The following is a 27,003-nucleotide window of genomic DNA, read 5'->3' on the forward strand; positions in this document are numbered from 1 at the left end:
TCTGACGTTTTGTTTCACTCCCTTCTCTTCAACGATTCACTCGGAGCGTAAAAGGAGGTAGTTGCTCATTTCCGAGCGGAAGGCGCCGTCATTACTAACTATATACACTTCTTTCGCAGAAACTTTTCTCGCATTAACTTATCTAACACTTTCGAAAACCCAAAGAGAGTTACTTTTCCGCCTTTTATGTATAAAAACTTCATTACGATTTTTACGAGTAAAATTGTCGTAGCGAAATTTTCGCTGTATAAACAGATCGTTACTTTCTGCCCCAGTTACGTAACAGATTTTAGAAGCCTCACCGCGTCACGTTTAAATATTTCCGAATAACTTTATGCCTCCACAGACGCGTGCGAAATATGGTGCATTTACTTCCAGTCGGTCGAAATAATACCTAAGATATGTAATATCTACGTGCGCAACAAGATGACTATGCACGCTTGCCAGCTGAATCATCCGAGTAGACACATAAACTTGTCTAGTTTGTAGAGCTTATAAACTCGCTAGTTTTAGAGGGTTAATTTCCAGAGTATTACAGCATTATGAAGTAGGAGTAGCCGCAAATACGAAAGCATTATTCTCTCTCACAATCGCGCGCAAAACAGTAGTTACAGTCATGTCAGAAGCAATCGTGCGTTGTGCAGCGCATAACTTCGGTTGATATATTTAATAATTGATATACCCATTTATATAAATTAAGCATTGTATTTTACAGGCACGGGGGGGGGGGGCAAGCAAAAACATGCGAAAACTGAAAATTTACTGCCACAAATCATACAAAAGAACGCGTGACGGATCGCCGTTAATTAAATCTAAAGGATTTATTACTGATGGAATAAATCAAACTTCCAAACAATTTTTGCGTTACAAAGATATTTTATGTAACGTGACATTGTCGCGTAATCATTATTTTAGTTAAATCAATTATTAAATCTATACTGTATAAATGCCAATTTCAGAATAGAGAGAGAACCCTTTCAAAAAATGTCGCGACTGAAAGTCTCAGCGAAGCCACCGAAAAGCCTCAACCAGACGCAGCCCTTCTCTTCGCGATCAATTCGTCGCGCGACTTCCTCCTCTTCTTCTATCTTTTCTCTTTCTCTCTTGTTACTCGTCTCACGATCTTCCTTTTATTTCTTCTTTTAAACCCGCGACCTTGAGGTCGTTGGAATAAGTTGAGAGCTGCCGTCGCGACAACCCAATTTTACTGGGATTTTATTGGAATAACTATTACGAAATCGTAGATGTTTTATCTCGCGAATTTAATGCTTTCTTTGCAATAACAGAAAATAAAATTCTATAAAAAAAATTTAGATTTGTTAAAAACTTGTTAAAAATTAAAATCTGCTGAAAATTCTATTTATCTGTGAATAGAATTCACAATTGTCAATTTGTGAATATTAATCGAGCATAGTCAGCTTTTCGGAAAACTTGGAATATTAATTATCTTGTTAAATTTCTCCTTGCCAGCTGTCTCATATGCACTTCGCCGCATACCCCATTAACTATTAAAGCGTAATTTTCCCGGTAACATTTCCATAAAGCTTCTCATTCATTTTGTGGAATGATTATGTGTTATATGAAACACCAACCAAAATATATTGCACGACGATCGTTAGATCCTACAGTAAATATCGATATACTTTCGGCATATACGCATAGCTGTTGCACTTAGCGATCCTTGTTCCAAGATGCAATAAATATTGAAAGTTATTCTCCGCTAAGAACAGTTTGCGCGTATACCAGATTAATTTATGAAATGTGCTTGCGATGCATTTATAAGAATTTAATCGATCGAAATAAAATCAATACAGAAAAATAAGACATTTGCAATTAAATATGAATTATTTGATATTTTATTTGATCTAAAATAAATAGAGGAATAAATTTATAGAATAATAATATTATAATATTTATAAAATATTATAAAATATTATTATAAAATATTATAAAATATTATTCATAGACAGTTCATTAGAAAAGTATAAAATTATAAGTAAAAAACTCGCTGATGTCTGATCAAAATCAACTTTTACTACTTTTATGTCACTGAAGATGCTTGCGAAAGATTTTAATTTTAACTAATGACTTCTAAGCGTGATAAAATGATAAGAAAAATGTAATTACGCATAATATCTCCGTATGCCTCATATCTTCGCATTAATCTTTAGCTGACGGCTTTGCGATTAGCTATGTTGAATTGAAAAGCAACCTGATCTAGAGATAGCTCTATTGCGGAGACACAAAATCTCATATTTCCAGCTTATGATCGAAGTACGCGGGCTTACGCGAACTCAGAACCGTAAATTGTAGACTCGAAACTTGCATTAGTGCACTTCCTACCTTCCGAAAATATTGCAGGAAATCGTGATATAGTAGACATTTAATTCACCCGCTTCGGATGCAGCGGGTAACTCGAGTATCTATATAATAGTAACATAAAATATCCTTATATTCGCGACACGATGTAAGAAAGAGGCATTACAAATTCTGAATATCCTTGTGCTAACTCTTCAATTTCATCGCTCCAACGAAATTTCATTGGGATTCCGCTCGGCGAAATCCATTGAGGAAGTCTCTCGTTCTACAAAAACGAATACCAGAAAAGTGCCACGCTCGTATTTACGATTACGAGCCGTAACTCGGCGTCTTCGCGATTTAAATATTCCTTTCAGGAACGTGTTTCTGAGAGTATCTCGTCCAATATGGAATAGCACGTGCAGCGCATTGGCGATTAAAGGCGAGCTTTGGCACGAAGCCAGTGAAATCTTTCTGCTCCTTTGTATCAAGGATATAGAATCTTAATGTGTCATTGGTGCCAACGCCGTAAAAGGCTTCGGCAAATTTCATTCAAAGGAATTGCAGTTGTTGCATCGATCGAATACAAGTATCACAATGAACAATACTTAAATAATAATAATCACTTCTAAATCCGCGCAGATCATAAATATGATCAATATCGCCGATATCATTTTTTTTTTACTATTACGATAGACATGAAAGAGAGTCTCGCAAAATATAATTTTTATTCCACACAATCTCTGATATCATCAAACTTTGAAGGACTCACCTGCACACGAAGTGAAGTATAGCACTTCGCCTCGGTTCTCTAGAGGCTGTTGGACTTTGAAACGCTATTGCAGGATATACACACGAAAAAGTTGAACGAAAGTTATGATGTTCACATGAGTCAATGTATAAATTTTTACTTTCTTCTGTGTGTTACAGTAATGCTAATTGTGAGCGGATAAAAAATTTTCATAACGTTTCGCAATACAGTGCTATAATTAGCTATCTTCTAAGAATATCTTCTACTATTTTTTGCACGAGTCGTATTTTAGAAAATATTTTAACGCCGCATGCGCATTTATACTTTTCAGAAGCCTAAACTTTTAGATTGGAGTAAAAATGTATTTATTTTCAGAGTAAATACATTTATTTGCTTTCAGAGTAAATAAATTTTCACTCCAATAAATGAAATATACTGCTTATATTTTTCCATCGATTTTCTCTCTATTTGATTTCTCTCGTTCATCAGCTGTACAAATTTCATGTAGAAAAACAACACATCGGTAGTATCGTGGTCCCAATCACCTCACGGCATATTCAACGTAATTCATAATTTATTCCGAAGCCATTTCCATTATCTCGCATTATTTCCTATTATCTCGTACCATCTCGCACTCAATCAGGAGCGGCGAAATAACTTGATTAAAGATATTCCCGCGGCGATACACGGTCGCAATTACCGAAGCGGAGTGTCAAAGCGGGGACTCACTCACCTGTTTGCGGAGCGGTGTGACACATTCGTCCTTGGTACGCTCGAAGCGCTCAAACTTGAAGCTGTTGCTGCGGTAGAGCTCGTTGTCGCTCTGTTGCCTCCTGCAGAGCCGTCGCGTGAGCGCGCGCGGTCTGCAGGGCGCACATTCGGTGGCGAGCTCCCAGTGCAAATGCAGCATCGCGAGCTCGGCGGTGCAACGTGCCATCGCGCAGCCGGCGCGTCTCACACGGCACTTGACCCGCTTGATGCGGCCCTCAGGCTGCGGCTTGTGGCCGCACGGCTGCGTGCCGCTGCAGCTGCAGTCGTTGCATGTGCGGCGCGTACGGCGCGTTCTGACCGTATGCGAACACGGCTTCGCCTCCTCGCCACACTCGCACTCGCACGGCGCCTCGCCGCCGCCTGTGTGGGCGCAGTTTAATCTCTCGTCGGCGCACTCGCACGGCTGCTGCTGCGACTGTTGCAGCTGCAACTGCGTGGAGGACACAGGGGAGGAGGATTGCGCGGCCGCTCGGCGACGGGTACCGCCGCCGCAGGTTGTATGCCGGCAGGAACGATCCGTACACTCGCATCTGCAATTAAGAACGCGCAAAAAGAAGCAAACTCGGGAGGCAAATGCTGTCAAGATTGCTGAATGCCAGTGGAAATAAAAAGATTTTAGCTTCCTTGAAATTAAAAACGACTCTCTGAAACCGAAGGGTGATCTTTTTTAATTATTAAAATTTACACGAGGTGTAAATGTATGCTTTCGAAATGTCGTATTGATTTTTCGAGATTTAAGTAACATACGTGAGCAATTATGTAAACGTCTAGATATTATTGGAAAATGTCGATTTTCACATAACACTCGCGATATATTTCGCCCGAGGTATCTGACAGTCGTAAGTCAAACCGAGAGAGCCTCTATCGACTATTGGAAACTTCATTTACCGTATTATCGCACAATAATATCAAAGAACAGAAACGACTGCAAGAAGGAAGCGTGGAACAAAGAATCAGGTCAGCCCGAACGCGAGAACTACGCGAGATTCGCAAGCGATTATATCGCAATTGAATTTAACAGCACGTAAATAATTGCATCGAACTATTAATTTCATTCAAATAATTTAGTAATTTTTCATCTCAGTGACGCTGTATTTTAATTTTTCTCGAATTTATCACGCGTTCTGTATCTTTTTATTAATGCTGGAGCTTTTTCAACATATATATGTGTGCGATGCAAATATTTTTTTTCTATATATTTAATTGCATTGCTGTTTCCAAATAAATATCTACAGATTGCATCCAGTCAACTACATATAACTGGAGATATCAAATATGTGCTATCGACCAAATTTACTTATATACAAATCTTTTATAATTATAGGAACTCAAATGTGTTGAAAGATAAAGTATGTTTAATCACATTTGTTTCGTAATTTGCTAATTAACCTACGAATGAATCATGCTCGCGGGAGCTAGAAATTAAAAAAAGAGATACTCCACATTCGCCCTAAACACGTGGTACCTCATAAATCAATATCTCCGCAAAGATAAAAGACCGTGTAAATTAGCATTCTTCAGACCGACTAAAATTCACCTTGTTATAGCGACATGAAAACGCTTTTAGACGTCACATTCCAGATTTTGCCATCGCGAAAGTTCGCCCGTGTTAATCTAGACAAGGTAATCGCCTCGTTTACCCAACGAACGAGCGGTTGCATCGCTCTCTTGTTACAGCAAGGGTTGGCAGGTCCGGTGAGTTAATTACGTGAACTATTCGCATTCACCTAAAACCTGCTGACGATCGGCGCAAGTGCCAACGGCACGTTGGCTCCTGACCTCCACCATGCCTTCCACCCCTTTCGCCGTGATCTTTCAAAGCGCAGTCGAGCTTTATACAATCGACCGTCAACTGTCAGCCTCAAACGACAATACCTAAACGGTCGTAAAGAGAGAGAGAGAGAGATCACCGATCGATAAAATGTTCGCGAATTAAAAGTCAACCGGATACTCGGACGAAGCTGCAGTGAATCTGGAGCACGACTGTACGGCAGCGTGTCCGAATGGATGTAACTGTTGCTTGTTACCTCCACTTCTATCGATCGAACGAAAACCGAAATGCTGGAGGAAATTACAGCGGCGGTCTTGCGACAAAACCTATCCTCTCACCGTCCCGTGCTGCGACGATTATGCACACAGCAGCAACAGTTTTTATCTTAACGACCTTACAAAGAAGGTCATTGGTCAACAAGTGCTATCGACCGAAGGATGCTACCGTATCGCGTCACCTGTCGATGCGCTATCTATGCATCTACAGATAAGATAGGATAATAGTCTCACCGACCTACCCCAATCTACTACCCCAGCAACAACACGACCAGCTGCTTTCGCGCAAGCGACGCGCCGCCGCCGGAATAGGTCGGGCGTGATATCAAATGCCGTGGCCGTTTATTTACCTTCTGATCCTCCGCGCGGTCGATCCTCGCTGTGCGTGCGGACAAGGTTGCGCGTCCGGCGGGCAGTCGCAGCTGACGGTGATCGCGGCGGCGGCGGCGGCGGCCGTCGGTCGCGTACGACGTACCCTGATGAGCACCGGATGCACCGGGCACGGTTGCACCTGGCAACCGCATACGATTGTTTGGGGCCCGCCGCCGCCGCGGGGCTTCCGACCGCCGCCGCGCTTCGCGCGTTGGTCCACGTGCAACTGGCACGGCTGCACGGGGCAGCCGCAACGGGCCGCGGCGGCACCGCGACGACCGGCACCTTGTACGCGTCTCCACACCCGCTCCATTCAACGACCGGCGTGCAACTGACAATCGGCTGCCCCACACCACCGCGTCGATCCGCGTGCGCGCCCGCGCGGTCGCTTCGATCCTCGCCGCGCGCGTCCTCCGCCGTGCTCGGCTTTGCGGGGGGATGAAATCACCCCGAGATGCGCGCTGGTCCACGCTGCCTCCCTCGCGCCGTGCCACGGCTGAAGTTATCCCCCTGTGAACGCGCGCGGACCGAATCCGGGCGTTTACCCCGGAGTGGAAGGAAGGTTGACTTCGTCGCGAGACCTCGCGCGATAACGCGCTGCTGCGATATGCCTGGTGGATTGAGATTATCTTAATTAACGTTCGCCTCTGAACTTGAAGGATTGCAGGGATCCTGGCATTGTAACAGCATTGACGATTATCGGACGTATCCGAGTTGATTGTATGAAATCTATACATTGAAAGATTTTTAAAAATTGGAAACAATTTTTATTTATAAAAATTTACAATAATTATATAAATGTAATTGTATTCCATATACAAGCATGAGCTCCTAGAAAAATATTAAATCCTTTCATGATTACAAAACAGGCACCATTTATCTAATCTTTTTATGTAAAATATTTTGTCTAATTATAATAATTAATTATTTTGTCTAATCGTAATTTTCATTACGATGATCGCGTCGTGCTCAAAACCGAAGCGGCGAATATTTGTTGCAGAATTCGTGGTATATTCTTAAGGTCCATGCACACAAACGCGCGACCGGAGGGCATCTTTTTCATTAATCTAAAAATAACACAAACATATCGATTAAAGTATCAGTAGAAAATATGAAAAAGAATAAAACGGAACGGTGAATTTTGCTTATCGTGAAATCACCTGGTGGCTTGATCCCCCAACGATCCAATAAAAATAGCGTAGGAATTCACGTCCGCGTTCGACGTCAATACTCTCGCGAATCGCTCAGGGGGAATTCCGTAACGTTCTAGATTCGCGTCCGAGAGCACAACAACGATAGACTCGTCGGAATCCTCTTTCGCCAGACTCGCAATTGCGTGCTGCGTCGCTTCCAACGTATTGTCGCCAGACATGCAAAATTGCGAGTGAGCGTGCATCGTCTGCGAAAATTAATATGCTCGCAATTAAACCGTATAATTCGTTCTTTCGTGAAAAAAAAGAAAAACATCTACTTACCTTAATTACTTCCAGTCTTCGCTTATTGTCCGTAGGCGGTTGCGTGTGATCAACAAACGCGATACGATAATCGTCGCCGGAATGGCCGACAATGTCATATTGAAACTTTCCCTCGTAACCGCTGAAAGCCTCCATTACCATAACGCAAGCCTCCAGCTCGCGGTCCAGCCGGCCGTCGTAACCATTGAATCTGTACATGCTACCGGACACATCCGCGACAAGTTTCAATCGCTTCGGCTTCAATTGCGGGGCGCCAATCTCCGGCTCTTTCTCCGCGCGACGCCGGTAAATCGTTTTCTCGCCCGTTAATCCCTCGATTAATTTCGTATCGTCCAGCTCGCCGGACGTCTGATGCCGGCACCATTGTCGCTCGTTGCTTTTAGCCTGCAGCGTGCCTGCAAGCGGCGCGAGACGGCGCGTCAAAAGTACGCGATAAAAGAGACTTCATTAGCCCCATTAAAAGGCGGATTCGGGCTTAAAAACGCTCACCTAATACGACCCTCAAGGCTTGCACCTGATTGTGAACCGCGTCGCTGAACTGGCTGTACAGCTTGTGGTCGTATTCGCTCATTTTTATGTCCTTGAGCCGCTGCTTGAACGCGCGCAGGCCCATCTCGCGAGCGGCCTTCTTTATATGTTCCGGTACCGCATTCTTCTCTTCGTCGCTCAGCTGGTGCACCGTGTGCCCGGCGTCCAGCCGATACGGTCCCCCCTTCCCGCCCAAGCCCGCCGTGTCTCTACCTGAAATATAATTCAACGCACGTACCTTATATATACTCTATCGCGACAATAGATTGCTAAACGTACGTTGAAAAAATATGAAAAAAACATAACGCGCTCCGTATTTCTCCTGGAAATTTATTTTATTCATTATCCTGTTTGGACGTACCTCCGGTTCCCCCGGCCCAAGTATTGCCGCCCACGTGCGGCTCGTTATTTTTATCGATCTTCCCGTGCTTCGGCCCGCTGACATCCTGCCCCGAATACCTCTCTTTGGTGATCTGCAATTTTTCCTCGCCGGCGCCTATCATTTTGCGCCACGCGCCTAATGACTTTTCTATATTCGCGATTGATGTCTCCCATAGACGGACACAGCCGCCGGCGTCTATTGTGACGAGGCCTTCGTTCGACGTAAGTGACGCATAAAGCGGAAAGTCTTTCGCGTACAACCATTGCGTCAATGGCGAGACATTAACCGGTCTGTGTGAGAAAAATTGCAACAGATTTCTCGAGTGACAGAAAATGAAAAAAAAAATACGAACGACAATAACAAAGACATATTGTGTCCTATTGTCTCGATATTGTTTTTTTCAAACATAAAAAAAATATGAAAATGTATAAAAATTGCATGTTTTTTTTTTACGGCACAGTTATTATAGTTCTCGCAAATTTACTTACTCCGGAATGGGAATATATCGCAGCTTGTGGTTCACCGTGTCGACTATTTCCAAGTAACCGGAAATCCCCGCGCGTTTCGTGTCTCTCGGATAAACCTCTTCGGGTACTTGATTGGGCGAAATCGTTCTAATCACTTGTCCATTTTGAGTGACAATAGGCGTCATAAAGCTGCGCGTTCTCTCCTTCCTCGGCCAAAAATGAAGTTCGCTAGAGCTGTCTAAATCGGGAAATCCGGTCGCAATTCCGGCGTATGTGTTATCGGTGACCAGAAGTCTGTTCGGGCAGTCGATTTTCTGCCGGAGAGCTTTGCTCAACTCCACATTGTGCAGGCTGTCTCGGCCGCAATTCAGTACCCGGCCGGTTTTCAGATCGGTGCTGTTAGATTCATCCAGCTCGCGCAAGACGTTGGGGCACGGATCCGAGTCTGTAAATTTCGCGAGAACGTACTTATTCTTCGACGTGTCCTGAATTAACCATTTCCTCTCGGAGGCGAGCAGAACCGACTCGACGTTACAAGGCAAATTCATCGAGTAAGCGCACATGTTCTGCAAATTGATAACCTCGAGCTTGTCCTGATCCTGCGTATATAAGACAATCAGATCATGGGACGATAATAACTCCGTTTTCATCTTCCACAGACTCCTGCCTCTGCTAAAGACGTTCGATATTCTGTCGCCGGCGGCATCCAAAAACGACGAGATTTGCAATTCTCGCACGGACCCCTCGTTTACGTTCACCACGAGTATGGAATTGCTCTAAAAATGATGGAAGAAAATTCGATGAGCGCTAACGGCGAGCGATGAATAGCCGCTTTACTTACAGTTTCCTCGTGAACCAAAACATTTCCGAGATTATCTACCGCGACGTTATAGAACGGCGTGCTGCCCCTGACGGGGCTTATCAAGCCCTGCAACGGCGTTTCGCGAACTCGCTCGGATTCCGGCGTCATGCTAAATACGCTCAGAGGATTCGCCGTGAGAACGTGTATTCTGTCGTCCGCGCCGTCCCCTTTACTTCCATTCGCGACCGCCAAAGCGGTCACCGTGCTATTCTCGCTAATAGGTATTGTCCAGTAACTCTGCAGCTCCGTGAACCAGGCTGATCTAGCCTCAACTCGATCTAGAGTTCGGTCGTTTTGCGCCGGAAACGTCGGTGGCTTTAGCTTAACGTATCTTTCCTGAACCGGTATATTGTGAAACGCGCTCAGAACGTTCCAACTACCGCAGATCTTCATCTCGGGCAAAGGTATTCTGCAATGGAAAAGGAGGAAGAACGCTGTGAAAGCTGATATCTTTATTCTTCTTTTCGCTTTCTCATTTATTAAGTACAAATATGTACAACAACTTTCTCGTCGTGTTGTAAAATTTATCAAATAAATTACAAAACCGTGTTCGAATCGACGAAATTTAATTTTCTTTAAAAGCTTAAAGCTACGAGATTATCTTACTCTTTAGCTAAAGCGATATTCGTTGGACTCGTTCCAACGGGAATTCCATGCTTATGAAGCACGGTCACCAGAGTGTCGAATATTTCCTGACTGTATCGATCGAAGTCGAAAACGTTGCGCACCACTGTGGCTAACGGCTCGCTCGGGAATTTCTACAACATTATTAGAAAAAAACCGAGTGTAAAAAAATCATCGAAATAAATCGCCCTGAAATTCTTCCGTCGACTCACCTCCAGGTGTTTCACTATGTTAACGACTTCCCGTGTCGAGTAAGGATACGAGACCAGCCCTTGATCGGCCATACTTCTCAGCTCGCCGAAAGCTTTCACCAGCTTGTGTATCGTCCGCTCGTCTATGTGCGGACCGTACTGCTTCAGGAGCTGGATCTCGCTCCGCACGCTCGGATTGTCGACGGAATGCGTGCTGAAGAGATCGCCCAGCGCGCCGAAGAAGTCGTTGCCCAGAAACGGGAAGCCCGGTCTGTTCGCCAGGACTATCATCTTGAAGTCCGGATGCATCGCTATGCTGTTCGCGCCGCGCGCGTCGCCGCCGGCGCGAGGAACGATCCGCCTGCCGTCCGACAGAATCATCTCGCCCGACTCCACCAGGGTCTGAAAAATGACGGGACTCGTCTCGCGAATCACGGCGCGACAGAGGAGCGCGTAGTTCGAGTACGTACTTTGAGTATGCACGTCACGTGCGTGGGCGCCTTGTCCGCCTCGTCGACGACGAGCACGTGGCCCAGTTTCACGGCCCGCACGAGCGGCGAGTCCTCGTAAACGACTTTGCCGTCTTTCACCATCGGCTGCAGGGTGAGCGTCTGCACAGTCGTATCGCGATGCAGCTGGATGTACTCGCGCGGCCGATTGAGCAACTGCAGCAGCCTGTCGGCGATCTTGTTCTTACCGACGCCCTGATTGCCGACCAGCAGTAGATTCTGCCCGAGACTGAAGTCCTGCAGCAAGCGCTCGAGGAGCGCGACGTGCTCCGGCACGTCGTAGAACAGAATGTCGGGCACTTTGCTATGCGCCGCGGTGCGATGCCGATCCACGACGGTGTCGCCGATCCTCACGATGTCCTCCGTGACGGTGCACTCGATTTTCGCGTCCACCGCGGACTCCGGTGGAACGATGTCGAGTCGGCGGCAGCAGTCGTCGAGCGCCTGCTTCGCGATCGCCGGCAAGAAGCGCGCTAGGCACGCGCGCTGCACCGCGCCGTAAGCGTCGTCGCCCTTAAATCTGTGCATTCGCTCGGCTATTCGTAAAAGTTGCCGGGTGCTGAGCGATCCCGCGAGCGATTGCAACGTCGGATCGCTGGACGAGCGCAGCACGTGCGCCAGTTCTACGATATTCAACAACGCCTGGCTGGGTTCGCCGAACTGCAACAAAGTACGCGATGAGCGATCCTAGCCGAAGCGACGATTCACGCATACGAACATTGCGCGATCACCTTCGACCGGACGATATGAATCTCCTCGTGCTTATCGAGCGGTCTCATCTCGTGAAAGAGGAACAAGCTGAGCAGCTCGGAGTTCAACCATTGCCCGGTCGAGCTGTTGACGATCGGCGGCTCGGCCAGAGCCACCAGCCTGAAAGCGGGATCGATTCGCAAGACACCGCGATCGCGCATCTCCCCGTCGGATTTGCTACGCTCCCTTTTGATCTCGTCGTAACGATCGGCGCGCACGAGCCGCTTACCGTCGTGCAACTGCAACTCCCGATCGTGGACTAATCTACGGATAAACGGTTCGCGTTACGCTCTCGGGACGGAGGACGTCGAGGATGCGCGATTTTACCTGTGCAGCGTAGCCAAGGTGCTGGAGTGAATTCTATTAACGCCGTCGAGCACGGCTAGCTTGCCGTGGAGCGCCGCGTCCACCAGCGGCGAGTTTCTCCAGACCGTGTCACCGTTGTGCGACGTGGTCCGTTGCTGTATCAAATCCCTGGAAGTCATATCCTGAGAAAAAACATTTCCATCGTTTTATTCCGAGCCGTCGCGGTCACGCAAGCGAGAGAAATCGACAAAACCTAATGCTGACGTCATCCTCGTGAAGGATGCGAACTTGCCTGATAAAGTACTATCGGCTCCACTTGATACCCTAATAAATCAGCGAGCCGACGGACAGTGGTGGATTTGCCGCAGCCTTTCGGCCCGATCAAGCAGAAATCGGATGCCAAGTGAGATTCCAGCATGCTCGCCAGCAAATTATTTTGATAATTAGTCTCTATGTAATGATCATTATTCACGCTACTCGATAATGGACCCGTGCCGCGGGGAACCTGTTTATCCGCAAAATAGATTCAGATATTTAGAAATTAATTAATACGCGCGGATAATACAAATATTTAGAGCTTACGTGAAAGCTTGCTTCCGCACCGCCGCGCTTCACGTTGACCTCTAAGAGATCATCCGCTTTCTCGCTGGCGCTTATTTTGCTATTGACAGTGCGCTCCTTTTTGGAACCGTTCAAGACGCTAAATGTCACAAGGATATCCTCCACGGCACTCTGGCCCTCCTTGCCCAAGAATAGTTTGTACGGATAGAATCTATAGAAGACATTGTGCACCGACAAGTCGGGGCTTTTGTCCTACACAAACATGCGAAATTAACGTCAAAGAGCTGACAAAACTACCCCGCTATATCGATCCGAGAGCTGGGAATTTACCAGAATTAAGGCAGCCGACGGTAAACTGTCCAGAGGAAAATCTGGCAGGCCCACGCTGACAGCTTCTTGAGTGACTAGTGCATGAGCGCACGACAACAACTGCGAAAGTTTCGCAACGTCGACGTTGGGCGCTAGCTTTCTCAAGACGTCTAATTGTTCCTTAAACATTAAATCTTAAACATTAAATCTGATGCATTATATAGAATATCCGCGATTAAATAATGATAAAACATGAATAAATTGTCCGCTTCGAGCATGTTGCAGACTGTTATCTTTTGTAGGACGTGGAAATTAATATTTTACAGTGCGCGCAACTTTATAATGATCCTGCGTTTAACGATGCCGGGAGGAGCGATTGGATTTCCGAATTAAAGTCATTAAATAAGCATCCAAGTTACACTTGATAATATTAGCCCCGGGGAACTAGTGCTTAATAACATTCCGCCAGTCGGAGCGTTGCGGCAGTCATTCGACCGAGCGAAAGTTTCGAACTCGCGCGCGGAAGTTTACGGCCGTTGCGGCGGCGTAATATATTTAACGTTACTTAACGGTCTATCTGGAGCGCGTTGAACCACTCGGATTCGGACGGGGTCGGAGGGGAGGGGGGGGGAGAGAGGGTTATCTTCCCATTACTTCCGCCTTCTCCGGAGAGCCGGCACATAGCCGGCATAGCCGGCGCGCGGAAGCGCGCGGCGGAATCGCACGCGTATGGAATGCCACATCGCGATTCGGCGCGGTACGAGAGACGCGGTCCTCCTTCCGAGAGTGATTAACACCGAGTGCTTTCCAACATTGCGCGCACGGAGCACTGGAGTGAATAACTACCACTCGGCACGGAAGCCACGCGAGCGATATACCGCCCGCTCTCTCTCTCTCTCTCTCTCTTTCGGCATTTCCATCGAAAACTTTCAATCGGCCCTGGGATTATAATCTCGAGCCCTCGATCGCCCGTAATTACGGCGTCGACGGAAATGCGGTATTCGTGACCGTTCCCGGGACTCGCCGCGAAAATAGAAGAAATGGGAGAATCAATTTTGCCGGAAGCGCGCGGTAACGTAACCATCTCGACACCGCGCGCTCGATTATTACACACGGTCGGACTTATGTCGTACATACTCCACTTACTCGCCCGATACCGGAGCACACATTGCGCCAATTTCGAGGGAAATAGACAGGAGCAACGACCGAGCCGCGGCTGAATACGATCTTGATATAAAACGCGAAAAATTCGCAATCTTCTTTTACGAGACGTGTCACCGGGTTAGCGAGGAATCAACTGCTTATTTCGCAGACACGCGACTTCCGGCAATTTCAACGGTTCAATGCACCCGCGGCTGAAGATGAAATATGATGCACTTTACATCGGACAGCGAATTCTCACTGCTTTAACCGTGATATTTATATTTGTACAGTTTTAGCTCTACTTTGCAGAAAATGTGATAATAAAAGTTTGTATATTTAGGAAAGAAAGCGAAAACATGGTGAATTTAAATGTTCACACACTTATCAACAATAACCGCGGATGAATCACGACAAAGTTAAATTATGGGGGTATTTTTCCAAAGAACATCCATCAACTGCAAAGTCATATTTCTATTTTAATACGCCAACTTTCACGATGATTGATTATTAAACGATGATGACGTGTGTGTAGAAAATAGAGGTCCGCGCATCGTTATTCCTCTATCAAGCTTTACCGCTCCGAGAATAGAAAATATAGGTATATTATACAGCTGTGCCAATGGCACAATCGTGTGCCATTTCTAAACACGGTTCTATTATTTTCATTTTCCATTATAGCGACTGGCAGCAGTTTCGTAGAAGTGGCACATAAGTTAAACGAAGTCACGAGCGACATGATCACGTTGAATATACATAATCCATGTAATGTAGAAATAATTCCGAGCAACCCGAGTAACATAATGTAATTTTATAACAATAAAGTATAATAAACAAGAATTCTTCCTTCGTTCAAAACAGAAAAATGAAGATGGAAAGCTATGAGCGAGTTTTTCACGATTTTACATAAATGACTGAAATGTTTTACCTCTAGAATCACATCATTTTTGAAATGTTGGTATAATTGATAAAACATCAAAAACTGAAATTTCTGATGCGTTAATAAACTTAAAAATAAAATATAAAAAAAATTGAAATACAAAAATATCGGATGCTATTTTATTTTGTACAAAAAAAACAATAACTTTTCTATTTTAATCAAAATTTGAATGGCAATACGTTTCCTAAAAAATTTTCAAGTTTTAATGGAAAGCTGAAAGATTGTAGATCGACGAACTGTCACGTATATGTGCGTGTTCTTTTACCTATAAATCCCCTCGTATGCATCTCATACAATTAGACGATTCCTGCGCGTGACAGCAATTTCCACGGACAATGTGTACACACTACGCTTCGTGACGGATAATATTCGTTTTATGAGAAACAGTTTAAATACTCCATGCTGTGTAATTATTTTGAAGTTTTAAGTGATCTTTTCCACGAGTTATTATTAACTAAGTTCTATTCAGTTTTCGACCGACGTAAAACAAGGCGATGTCTCCGTCGACTCCAATTCTCTCGGCGCACAATAACGAGTTTGTAACATGGTCCCGGATTAACTCTCGAGAATGCTATCTATCGCAGAATGCTGCGATGTATAGGAAAATACGCTTGAATAAAGGGAATAATGCCTTTTATAAATGTTACATCGGTCTATGCGCCGAGCAATGAAAAATCTGCAAGCAAATTTATCCAAGGTTTTTTATGATATGCATTCAACAAAATGATTCAAAAACTTTTGACCAGACATTCTAGATATTCTTTCGTACATTAAAAATGTAATGTAAAATAGTTAGATTTATTTCTAATTATTTGAATATTTTTATATACCCAAAAATTAAATATAAAATAATTATTTATATTATTGGTGAATTTGAAAAATGATATTATTTTATATTTCACATTCGGGAATTACATGTATATTTCTGTCATTTAAAATACTGTGAAATATAAAGTAATATCATTTTCAAAATTTCACGATTATTTCAATCAATACCTTAATTTTTGCAGCACGTCGGAAATGCATATTACATCGAGGCTATTAGACCGTTTTACGCCTCGAAGATCAAAGATCTCTCAAAATAGACGAAGTCCTTAACGACAATCGACGTGCACTGTCACTTTGAGAAATACGCGTAAATTCGTTTACCGAATATCATTAATCACAGATATACAAATGTTCTCTTCGTCCTTTTCCCTCGTCGCTGACAAATGAAAACTCACAAAGCGATATGGAAAAAATGGCAATACAAAGAGTGTCAATCTCAGTAGAAACGATGGAACGTGAAAACGGGAATGCACATTTAACCGCTGGTCTATCTTTCAATCACAGGCGAGAGATTCCAACGAGGACGCGCGTTTCTCAGCGGAATTAAAGCTCGGCATGACGATGTGCAGCTGCAAGCGACCGGGCGGCGACCACACGGCCAATACATCGTCCCGAGATTGATCCTCGTTCTTCAAATCGTCCTCCTCTACATTGCTTCCGACTCGTTCCTTCGACCCGGCGTCTCCCTCCTTCCGCACTTCGCCTTCCATCGCGTTCTTTATCTTGGATAACCGCTTTCGCGCGAGTTTCGCCTCGGTTACCTTCGTAACGCAGTCCAACTTGCAATTCTTCTGCAACTTGTAATTCTGCACGGCTATGCGCTCTCTTTCCGCGTAGACCGAACTCTCGCGAGTTTGCGAAAGATGCCTCCTCCTCCGGGCGGCGCTCCACCGGCGATCCTCCTCGGCTTTCGAACTCTCTTCCGATTCCATTTCCAACTCGTAATCCTGAGCTCGTCCGGAGAGATCCAGCCATTGTAACACTCGCTCCGACAAAGGATTCCACTGCGCGTCCGATGATCTGTCGGCTTGTTTGCATTCCGTCATACCGGAGAACGTTTCCCGCCGCAAACGAAATGATTGCCTGACGTTGCTATAATGAAAGAGGCTTCCGCTCGTCGGAAATGTCGATTCTTCTCTCTCTAGTGTTTCATAGTTCTCGCAATTTTCGTCCAATTTGTCGACGTCGTTTACGTAGATTTCTAAAAGGCCTCCGGCCTTTTCGCTGCACATCCTCGTGCATGGCGGAGCGGATTGCCTGCGCACGATTTTCGGCGGGCTCTTGCTGTCCGAAAAACTTTTTTCCACCACCACGTGCAGATTCATGAAACAGGTGTTCAAGCGATCTAATCTGGTCTCGGTCGGCTGATGTTTTGCGGGGAAGCTCTTCTCCGCGGGCGTCTGCGGACGCCGACGTAGGCGCGGATTAACGGCGGGATCATCGGGCGATAAGACAGCGTGACGCATACCGTCTACCCAAACCGTTCGGACAAATAGAGGCCTCTCCGACGACGCCCATATAGCCGGCATAACGCGGAAGAAAATCAACGACTATTCCGACAGCGGTAATTTACAAGTTTAATAAAGAAGCTTAGCGTTTTATATATTTGTCATAAATTATTTTAGAATTTAATGGAATTGTATCTAACACTGCACAATAAATATAGATATAATATTAAATTAGTAATTTATTAATATATTTAAATAATAAGAAATGTTTTCAGAATTAAAACTATCAATAATAAAATAGAAAGTTAATGCTTGGCAGCTGCCATTCCTTCAATATTCTTCAATAATCGTGTGCGAAGATATCGCGGATGACATTGTCACGGTGCCGTTTCTCGCGAAACTGCAGAAAAATGTGAGAAAAGAACGGAAATGTAATTACATCGGTGACAATCGCGACTAGCGTTGCCGCGCCGTGAAACGGCCGGGACGTTCGAGAGTCGACGGCTTCGCGTTTCTTTCTAATCTGACACGTAAATTCGCTCGAATCGGCCGACGTATCGACTCGCGAGCGTACAGGAGGACAGGTAAGGTTTCGACTGTTTGGGACACGCGATCCGAGCCGCGCGATGCCTGTGACCATGGCGCAGCCACGAGCCCACGTTTATATGCGAACGAGAGGAACCACCGGAAGGAAGGGATGGACTGCGGAGGGGTTCGTGCGACCTCCGCATCCCATGCCTAATGGTACGTCACTCCGACCCCATAAATCAGGGGAAAGTTTTGCGAGTTATACCCCGCGCGCGCGCGACTGTCCCCCTCGAAGCATTCCCTTGAAGTCGCTGCTGAATTATTAAATTGTTGCTTCCTCGTGTCTCCGCCGTTATCTCGGCGATTAGATCTGATAGCCGAACGATTACAATTGCGAAGTACGGACGAGAAGTCAATTGAGAAATAAATTAGACTTGTGTCCTTAATCACTATCATTGAAGGAGCAATTTTAATAATGGGATGATACGTACGGTCGTAAATTGCACTGTGACGAAGTTTTAATGACATCGTATCGCTGCATAATTTGAAGCTCGTGTAATGACTTTTCCAAAGGTTAATTCGATTTTATATGCGATATATATACTGGAAAGGTAACACTGGTAGCCGCACGACGTTTAACATTTTCATGCTTGGCAGGATGATACACGGAATCTATTCAATTAATTGCCCTCTGGCCGGTTCATTAATCTTTTACAAAAGCCACACACTTACCTCGAACGTCGGCGGCGGAATGTGACGGGCCTGGAATCTAGATCTGAGAGGGGGGTCTAACGGATTGCCAGGATATCGCGGTGACGGCAGCCCCAGTGCTATTACTATGAAATCTTCGCTGACTCGTACAAGACGCCACGCGTCTAATTCCGCTTGAGTGTGTTCCTGTAAATCAATTTTTTTTTATTAATTTTTATTTCATAAATATTGAATTTTTATTTTACAGAGATATTGAATAAAATTTAATAGGCAATTTAATACTTATAAATACTCAGAAATAATTGCATCAACGAAATTCTATATAGCTACATAATCATGAATTGATACCTTCAGTAATTTGTTATAGCGAGACGCCGGGATGAGAAATCTACCGTCTTCCAGGTGCATCTCACGATTTTCCAGTAAATTATTTAACACAGGCAACACGTTCCGTTCCGCCTTCTCGACACCTTCGATTATAAGAACTCGACCTTCAGTCGCGGCTCTTACTGCGCTTTGATCATGATAGTAAGCAGTGCCGCTTTTGATCTCTCTTCTCTGCTTTAAATCTGCTTCTGTGGTGTCACGAGTAAGCGCGATGAATTCTAATTCTCGTCCTGTAAGCTCCAAGAAGGCTAGCGCGAGCTCCCGCCTTCGTATACCTGGTCCACCCATCAGAAACATATCCTGACGCAAAACGTCTTTCTGGAGCATCCATTTTAAATGCCTGAGTGTCTCTTGAGAGTGAGTGTTTAACACTGCACAAAAATAAAGAAACATACATTACTTGCTCTTCAATGATTTATTAATTCCTGTAGAATCTTTTTACATTTAAACAATAGAATGCTACTTACAATATCTCCTTGGAACGTACTCCGGATTATTCGCTGGTCTCACTTCTTTTGATACATCAGCAATAGTGACAACAACATTTTCTGTAACAAATATAAATAGTCAATAAACAAATATAAATTAGTCAGTATTGAATCATCAGATAGAATTAATCAAACTTACCTGATTTACAACGTAGAGGTAATGAGAGGTTAGGCCAAAATCTATTGGATAGCTTCAAAATTCGACCCACTGTTGACAGGTGGTGAGAATTCCGTGGGATAAATAGCATTTCAAAGCAGCACCTTAATTCTCTTTAAAAAACATACTACGCACAAATAGCTACTTGTAAAAATTTTAAATAAAACAAGTGACGTGTGTATAAAACAAAGTGCTCCAAAACAAATGACGCAATTAAACTCTAAGTGTGCTATTTCAGAGCATATTAAACAGAATAATGGAGAAATTTATATTGTATTACTTTGGCATTCGATTACACAAAACTATCACAGTCATCGACATATATGATACATGACGTAAAAAATAATCTGATAGCTAAACATAACCTAGACTGTCAACAACACAGAATCACGTGGGATGATGATACAGAAATGCTTACGTTGGGAAAACAGTTGTGCAACTGTTGAATAATAATTTCTTCTAATTAGCGTATCCTTTTGCACAATTATTAAAATAAATTACTAATTTAACTTCAAGTCGAGTTTCCGAGTTCTGACAGACAAGAAATTACATTTTTTTTAAATATATTTCTGTATTAATTTCCTAATTGATCGTAATTAATGATCTATCTGCAGTGCGCATTTTCTTGGATTCTCACGTTTTATGCGATAAGAATCATAATTATTTTTGTCTTATGCAACTAATTCTACACGTATTTATGCATTCAAAGAAATTATTTAGATTTAAGAGACAAAAAGTCAGCCGTCGAATTGCTCGCAGTGCAAATAAAACGAGTGTTACATTAATATATTTCTTTATTTCGTTAGTCTTTTTATTATGTGCTTCATTATCACATATGACTGAGTTACAGTTACAATTTCAATTAAAGCTCACTAGTGATGCTGCATCTAGTTTTATCATTTCTTACATAGCAATATAATCGCCAAAAATTCTAACGCTATTAAAGCAATCATAAAATATAAAAAAAACATCGCGATTATTTTGAAAATTTTGTTTCTTTCATGAAAAAATATATATTAAAAAGTCATGAATCAATATCTATTAACACAAATTAAATGCTAAGTAGCTTAATAATGAGTGTACAAATATGATTGTGTACACGTTATACAATTACAAGAGAAGAGCACTAATTCAGTCTGTTCTTTGAACAATAATCGGAACTTTTAAGTAGAGCATTGCTTGAAAATTATTCTAAGTAATACATACTGTATTGCTTACATATAAGTAACATATTGTATACAAGAAAATTATTCTAAGTGACACATTGACAAATAATTCTATATTTAATAGTTGTCACCTAATAGTACATACATACCTAACAGTAAACTATATACTAGTTGATGCCAACTATTAAATATTTAACGTGACATACATTATACATAGTACAAAATGTTAAGTTACATAAGTTTGATGTCTATGTAATATATCACATATTTTTTTAAGATACACATGTTTAAGGCCTATTTACATACTTTCGGATTAGGGATCCTATTGAAGCACATTTTCGACTGTTTTCGTATGTAACAATTGAAAATGATTTTACATCTATCAAGGCTCTGGAGAATGGACCCGTCACGAAAAGATATATATTGGCCTTGCTGATAATTGATATCGTATCAATCTTTTATTTTATTTTTTTTTTTTTAATTTTTGTTCAGATAAAAGAATAAAAGAATATCTTTAGAAAATACTTTAGAAGTAAACGTTAATATTTCATAACAAGACTTAAAATGTTCATGTTTCAACAAAAGCAATAGGAAGGATCACATTAGATGACAATTATGCAAATATATTAAATATATGAACATTATTCTAACAGTCTTTTTACTGTATTGAAAAAAAAATTAGAATGCAATATCTATGAAGCATTCATATATTCAATACCCACTATTCAATACCCACAACCACTATTCTTGCTTTACAATTATTTTCTATCAACTAAAGTCGTTCAAAGATACAGAATAGTATTTTAACACAGCAATTAGTTGCTAAAATAAGCACCTAAGAAAATGCAGATTTGCATTATATTTCCTCTTCTTGCTTTAGAAATATCTCTAAAAATACACAGAATATGTTAAAATTCACCCGATCAATCCACATTATGTACATAAATAACATTAAAATAGGTATAGTATTAAACACTCACTAATGACTTACTTCCGGATAATCGTCTCTTCTAACATTTGCGGGATAGTAATCAACGATTAATGGACGTGGTCGTTGACCAATGCCTGAGGGTTGCTGGAGGCCGCATGCTTGTTCTTCGTTCGTGATCACAGACACCAAAGTGCTAATGACCTTCTCATCTAATGCTGACATAGCCTTGTTCGGTGCTTTCATACGTCTGAGGAACAAAGCATTCCACTTCTGCCGCAAATGCAAGAATAATTGAGCCGTTTCCGGATCCAACTTAAATACCACCCAATCATCGAGCTTAAAGATTGTCCCTTCGTGAGACTCGTCAACTTCTGAGTCTGATTCGCTTTCCGGTACAGCTGTAAATATTTTTACGAAATTACGTAGCGATGTTTAAAAAGTTTAAAAACAATACACTGTGTACATAGTACGACATTTTACTTACCTTCAGCTTCGTAAATTACATCCATCGGTAATCTAGCTGGTCCACTAAATAGCGCGACAGTTAGTGGATTAACAAGCGTGACGACTTTCACGTGACAGAAACGTCCGGTGCGACTCATTTCTTCATAAAGTAACCAATCGCACGGTAAAGATTGCACGTTTGCTGCATGCGTCTGCGCGGATGTCACTCTCGGAGACTTCGGATAATCTCTTAAGGTCGACGAGGGATGGAAGAACACCTTGACTTCCTTTCTACACGCAACAAAGTGTAAGTAGTAACGTTATTGGTTGTCTCTAACGATGATCGTGGAGTCTGTCAAGCGAAATAAACTATACGTACTGCGTCCGTAGCTGCATATGCTCTCGATCGACTCGGATCAAGTTGGGATACAAGCCTGCGGTCAGGGCTGCTTTCACCACAGCCCAATTTTCCGAATTAGAATTCAGATCCCGAATGTCCCCGGGACTTCTGGCTCTAACGAATCCAGACGCACGCAACTGTCCTAGGAGCTGTGTGCGCATTCCAACCACCATCTCCATCACGGGAGCGGAAATGAAATTTTTCTCGCAGAAGGCACGTTCCTTGCCAGTCGCTCTAGCGTTTTGCCAACCCTGAAACGCCCGCAGGACCACCATATGATCCGAGTACGTTCCGGTGGCGAATTTTTTACGTGCTGCGGTCAATGCTCTCTTTTGCGACGGTTGTGACGGTAATATAAAGGGGTCCCTGCAATAATTTCATACATGAATAAAATATTGTACTAAATAATTTATGTGAATTGCATACACAAATCATACCCACTTGTATGCTAAGCTGCAAACAATCGTTAAAATGGGATCCAAGCATTTCAGAACGACGGCGTATAGCAACATCTTTCCGAGTCTCGGTTCAATCGGCAAATCTAACAAATGACTTCCCAATTCCGTTAGATCTTCCCAAGGATCCAGGGCGTCGATTGTCTTCAATAACTGAACTGCATTTCTAGTGACCACATTAGACGGCGGTTCCAGAGCTTTATCCAAAAATTCGGCTATAGGCGTGTTGCCGGGCGTTAAATGTTTCGTAAACAAGCATAATTCTTGCAACGGTAATCGCAGGATCTCCGGCGTTTGATAGGATTGCATGTTGTTAAATCGAATTGAAGAGAACAGGCGGTAACAGATGCCTCTTCTACATCTGCCCGCTCTGCCTTTCCGCTGTTTTGCGCAAGCCTGAGATATCCAATTGGAGTTTAGTGTGCACACGCCCGATAAAGCGTCGAAAGACTTCTCTTTAACCTTGCCCGAGTCGATGACGTACACGACATCGTCGATTGTAATGCTAGTTTCCGCTATATTCGTAGACAGGATGATTTTGCGCGTGCCCTGTGGGCTGGGTTTGAACACCTTCTTCTGATCGCAGGTCTGCATGTTCGAGTGAAGGACGTACAAATTGTAGCGTAGACCTTGATTCATCTTCTTCTCGTCCGCGTTTATTTTCTCCCGCATCATGACTATATCGTCGTATCCCGGCAGAAATATTAAAATAGAGCCAGCAGGCATCTTCAGATGAATGTAAAAGATCAATTCCAGCAACAGATTGTAATCGATATTATCGTCATTGAATGTATGATGGTAAATGTCAAGCAGCATTTTGTCTTCTTCGGAGAGCGACGTGCCGGCGACATGCGTCAGATCATTATTTGGCACCGTGCAATCGTAAGTTTTCATGTACGCTTCGATTAGCTCGGCGCATTCAGTGTGATTCCTGCTCTTCGCCCAGTCCAATGCGGTCCAATCGTTAGCGGATCGTAAATTGAGATTTGCGCCCAAATTCAGAAGTTGCTCAGTCGTGTTTATGCAGCCTCTAACCGCGGCAGCCATCAACGGTGTTATAGAGGTTTCGGAATGCTGATAATCCACGGAGACATTTTCAGACAGTATAAAATGTAAGAGCTGCGCAAAATTATCTTCTCTACCATTCACCCACGCGTCGAAGACGCTCCTGTCCATTTCTTCGATCAGCCAGGCTTCCAGCTTAACTTTCTCCGGTATAGGATCGTTCTGTTGAGCTAGAATCGGAGCGGGCAGCAGACTCTTCTCGCTCTTGGTGCTCCTATTAGAATGCTGCGGCTTGTACTGCTTCCAGGACTCCAGAGTCTTTTGCTTGTCCGTCCACTTAGAAAACTCCTTTTTCTTCGCGTGCATTTCCTTCGTCATGTAACCAGTCATCTTCAATATATCCTCCAGGAAGTACACGTCCACGTCATATGATCGTCCAGGAACATTGATGACCGTGCATTTGTTGAAATATTTTGTGAAGATGGTAGTATCCATCGTTGCACTCATGAGTATCAATTTCAAGGAACGGTATTTAACCAACGCGTCCTTTAAAGCTATCAGAAGAAAGTCACAGAATCTGTCCCGCTCGTGAACTTCATCGACGATAATGTGCGTGAGCGTGGTCAAAGCAGAATCACCGCCCATTAAAGTTCGAAGTAATACTCCATTTGTGCAATATGTCAGGAGAGTTTTCGGAGCTACTCTGCTTTCCAATCTAATTTGATATCCGAAGGTCTGGCCGATCTTCTCGTCCCTCTCGAATGCTACTCTTTCCGCCACAGATACAGCCGATAAGCGCCTGGGTTGTGTACAAATAATCCTGCAAGCTTGATGCTTCTGCTGATAATGCTCCAATATGTATTGTGGTATTTGTGTAGTTTTGCCACATCCTGTTTCACCCGCAATTATGACCACTTGATGATTGCTCAATGCGTTAAGAACTTCTTCTCTAGTGTTAAAAATTGGCAGAGATTTCCGAAAATGCAGCACATCAAAATTTGTCTTCAACTGAGGTACTTGCGGTATACTGTTGTTCAATCTGCCCATTGCTTTAGTGTTTGTATTTACTAAAAAGGTGATGTAAAAAATTAGTTTGATTAAATATTTAGAATGGATTAATAATCATTTTAATATTAATGTACTTATATATTTTATTCATTTTTATACTTTAGAATCTTATATCATATCTTTTGGTAGGCCTCGAACTGTACTGCAATGCATTGAAAAATCTTATATTTTAAACAAAGAAATGATCTAGAATTCTAAAATATAAGATTTTAATGCATTGCAGTAAAGTTCTATGCCTGCCAAATGATATGACATAAGATTCTAAGGCATAAAAATGAGTAAAATGTACATTTCATTCATTTTTTAAAAGAGAATTAGTATTTCACTTACCATCATTACTAAGAGGACGTTCTCTCTCAATTGGAGGAAGTAAATCTTGACATTCCTTGTGATTTAATGGAAAACTCTGCATCAAATTATATATGCTCTGTTTTGAGATTTTTTGTAATTTTATCACAGCATCGGCTTGGACTATAGTTGAACCTTCCCTCTTATATACTGTCAAAAATCGATTTGTGCCTTTTCTGTAAAATAGGACATTATTAGATTCATCGAAGAGAATTGGTGAAAAAAATATAACGCGTGCATTGTTTAACCATACCCTCGACTTTTTGATTTCAGACCAAGTTCTCTAGCTAGTTCATGGATATATGCTCTCTCTTCTGCTGTGTACGATGATGGAAATTCTAGTTCTTTTTGATCTGGAGTGTCCAATAATTTTTTTAGAGTCAGGTTAACTGCAATCCTGGTGTCTTCCCCTATGGGGTGATGCCTTTGCTGTCTTCTACGTGGCATAGTGAATACTCAAATCACCTATTACCAACAAATCAATTTAGTATATTAACAACTGAATGCAATTGGGAAATTCACATATATAACATTGTTGTCACGTAGAATGATATCAAGAATTGTGACAATATAGGTTAAGAAATATTTTGTTTTCGTATCTTCTGGGATATAGAAATATAGAAATACAAATTACAAGATTGTGTGTACACCGTTAATAGATAATGCTTATAATACCGGTATCTACGTATTTAATTCAATATAATTGAAACTTAAACGATCGCAAAGTATACCATCCACTGTTTCTTCAGAAAAACAAAAACAGAGCAGATATAAAACTGACTGTCTACCATGATAAGTTCTTACCGCTTTGGAGTAATACGTCACAAAGGTCATGAATTTTTGCTCCGATATGAAAAGATTGCGCTAATTTCAACGGTGTGTTTTGAAATACACACGAAACTGCGCTCGAAAGCCCATTCGTTCACTAGATATACTCACTCGTGAATGTGCGCATTTGTCATCACTTCATGAGATATCTACAAGTAGTAAACGCTGAAAATGTGTATTGTTCTGTACGTCACAAAAAGTGACAAAAAATAAACGCGACGCCGATCAACGGCAATGATATTTATATCAGACAACAGCTATCAACCCCATCTGCAATTTATAGCAAAATATTCGTACTTGGTTCAAATGCTCCGTGGATAATTCAACACAGTTTCTACTTTATTTATAATATAAATATAACTTTTACAATAATACAAAAGGTATTACAAGAAAATACATAAAGATTTGCAATTAAGACGAATAGATGTAAAATTTCTTCTATTCTATTTTTTTATTCTTATATCTTTATTTTTCTGTTTATCTCATAATCAGCTCATAACATTTTCTTAAATTAGAAATGTTAATTTTA

The 27,003-nt window shown here is 42.7% G+C and overlaps 3 protein-coding genes across 8 annotated transcripts in view; all 3 read right to left on the reverse strand.

The window, feature by feature from the left end:
- Positions 1-6,551, reverse strand: part of hwt (heavyweight) — a 126,504-nt gene extending 119,953 nt beyond the window's left edge. The window contains exons 1-2 of one of the 2 annotated variants that reach the window (XM_067359172.1): positions 6,217-6,551; positions 3,783-4,350 (exon numbers count right to left, since the gene is read on the reverse strand). In XM_067359172.1, coding sequence (XP_067215273.1) covers positions 3,783-4,350; positions 6,217-6,551 — 903 coding nt within the window. Of the gene's footprint in view, positions 1-3,782; positions 4,351-6,216 lie in introns of those variants that run through there. The other variant, XM_012363290.2, reaches the window with a different exon arrangement.
- Positions 6,552-6,980: 429 nt separating this feature from the next.
- c12.2 (von Willebrand factor A domain-containing protein c12.2) lies at positions 6,981-20,480 on the reverse strand. The gene is made up of 19 exons (XM_012363343.2): positions 19,812-20,480; positions 19,652-19,732; positions 19,146-19,555; positions 18,819-18,983; positions 13,224-13,382; positions 12,915-13,145; positions 12,625-12,837; positions 12,354-12,514; positions 12,008-12,290; positions 11,238-11,936; positions 10,789-11,169; positions 10,559-10,710; positions 9,932-10,361; positions 9,112-9,866; positions 8,603-8,913; positions 8,203-8,454; positions 7,714-8,108; positions 7,399-7,637; positions 6,981-7,305 (listed from the first exon to the last, which is right to left on the reverse strand). The coding sequence occupies exons 1-19, from the start codon at positions 19,918-19,920 to the stop codon at positions 7,188-7,190; spliced, it is 5,544 nt and encodes a 1,847-aa protein (XP_012218766.1). The 5' UTR covers positions 19,921-20,480; the 3' UTR covers positions 6,981-7,187.
- Positions 20,481-21,418: 938 nt separating this feature from the next.
- On the reverse strand, positions 21,419-26,843 carry LOC105670045 (3'-5' RNA helicase YTHDC2-like). 5 transcript variants are annotated; one of them, XM_012363348.2, is made up of 8 exons: positions 26,451-26,843; positions 25,900-26,111; positions 25,629-25,822; positions 23,212-25,297; positions 22,750-23,136; positions 22,411-22,661; positions 21,976-22,324; positions 21,419-21,883 (listed from the first exon to the last, which is right to left on the reverse strand). In XM_012363348.2, coding segments are annotated over exons 2-8 (3,462 nt in total). In that variant the 5' UTR covers positions 26,094-26,111; positions 26,451-26,843; the 3' UTR covers positions 21,419-21,882. The 5 variants fall into 5 exon arrangements, with proteins under 5 accessions (XP_012218771.1, XP_012218768.1, XP_012218767.1 ...); XM_012363345.2 differs by having other exon boundaries at positions 21,987-22,324; positions 26,586-26,837; XM_012363344.2 differs by having other exon boundaries at positions 21,987-22,324; positions 26,451-26,836.
- Positions 26,844-27,003: the final 160 nt, after the last annotated feature.

This window comes from Linepithema humile, chromosome 7, assembly GCF_040581485.1.
Source record: "Linepithema humile isolate Giens D197 chromosome 7, Lhum_UNIL_v1.0, whole genome shotgun sequence".
Classification (NCBI taxonomy): Eukaryota; Metazoa; Arthropoda; class Insecta; order Hymenoptera; family Formicidae; genus Linepithema; species Linepithema humile.

Excerpts from the sequence above, each read along its gene's own strand:
- c12.2 (XM_012363343.2), bottom strand. The coding sequence starts at position 19,920 with ATGCTATTTATCCCACGGAATTCTCACCACCTGTCAACAGTGGGTCGA. Across the intron at positions 11,937-12,007 it reads TTCATATCGTCCGGTCGAAG|TTCGGCGAACCCAGCCAGGC; the intron begins GTGATCGCGCAA and ends ACTTTGTTGCAG. Across the intron at positions 11,170-11,237 it reads ACGTGACGTGCATACTCAAA|ACCCTGGTGGAGTCGGGCGA; the intron begins GTACGTACTCGA and ends GTCATTTTTCAG.
- LOC105670045 (XM_012363348.2), bottom strand. The coding sequence starts at position 26,093 with ATGCCACGTAGAAGACAGCAAAGGCATCACCCCATAGGGGAAGACACC. Across the intron at positions 23,137-23,211 it reads GTTTGCAGCTTAGCATACAA|GGACCCCTTTATATTACCGT; the intron begins GTGGGTATGATT and ends AAATTATTGCAG. Across the intron at positions 22,325-22,410 it reads TGTAATTTACGAAGCTGAAG|CTGTACCGGAAAGCGAATCA; the intron begins GTAAGTAAAATG and ends AAATATTTACAG.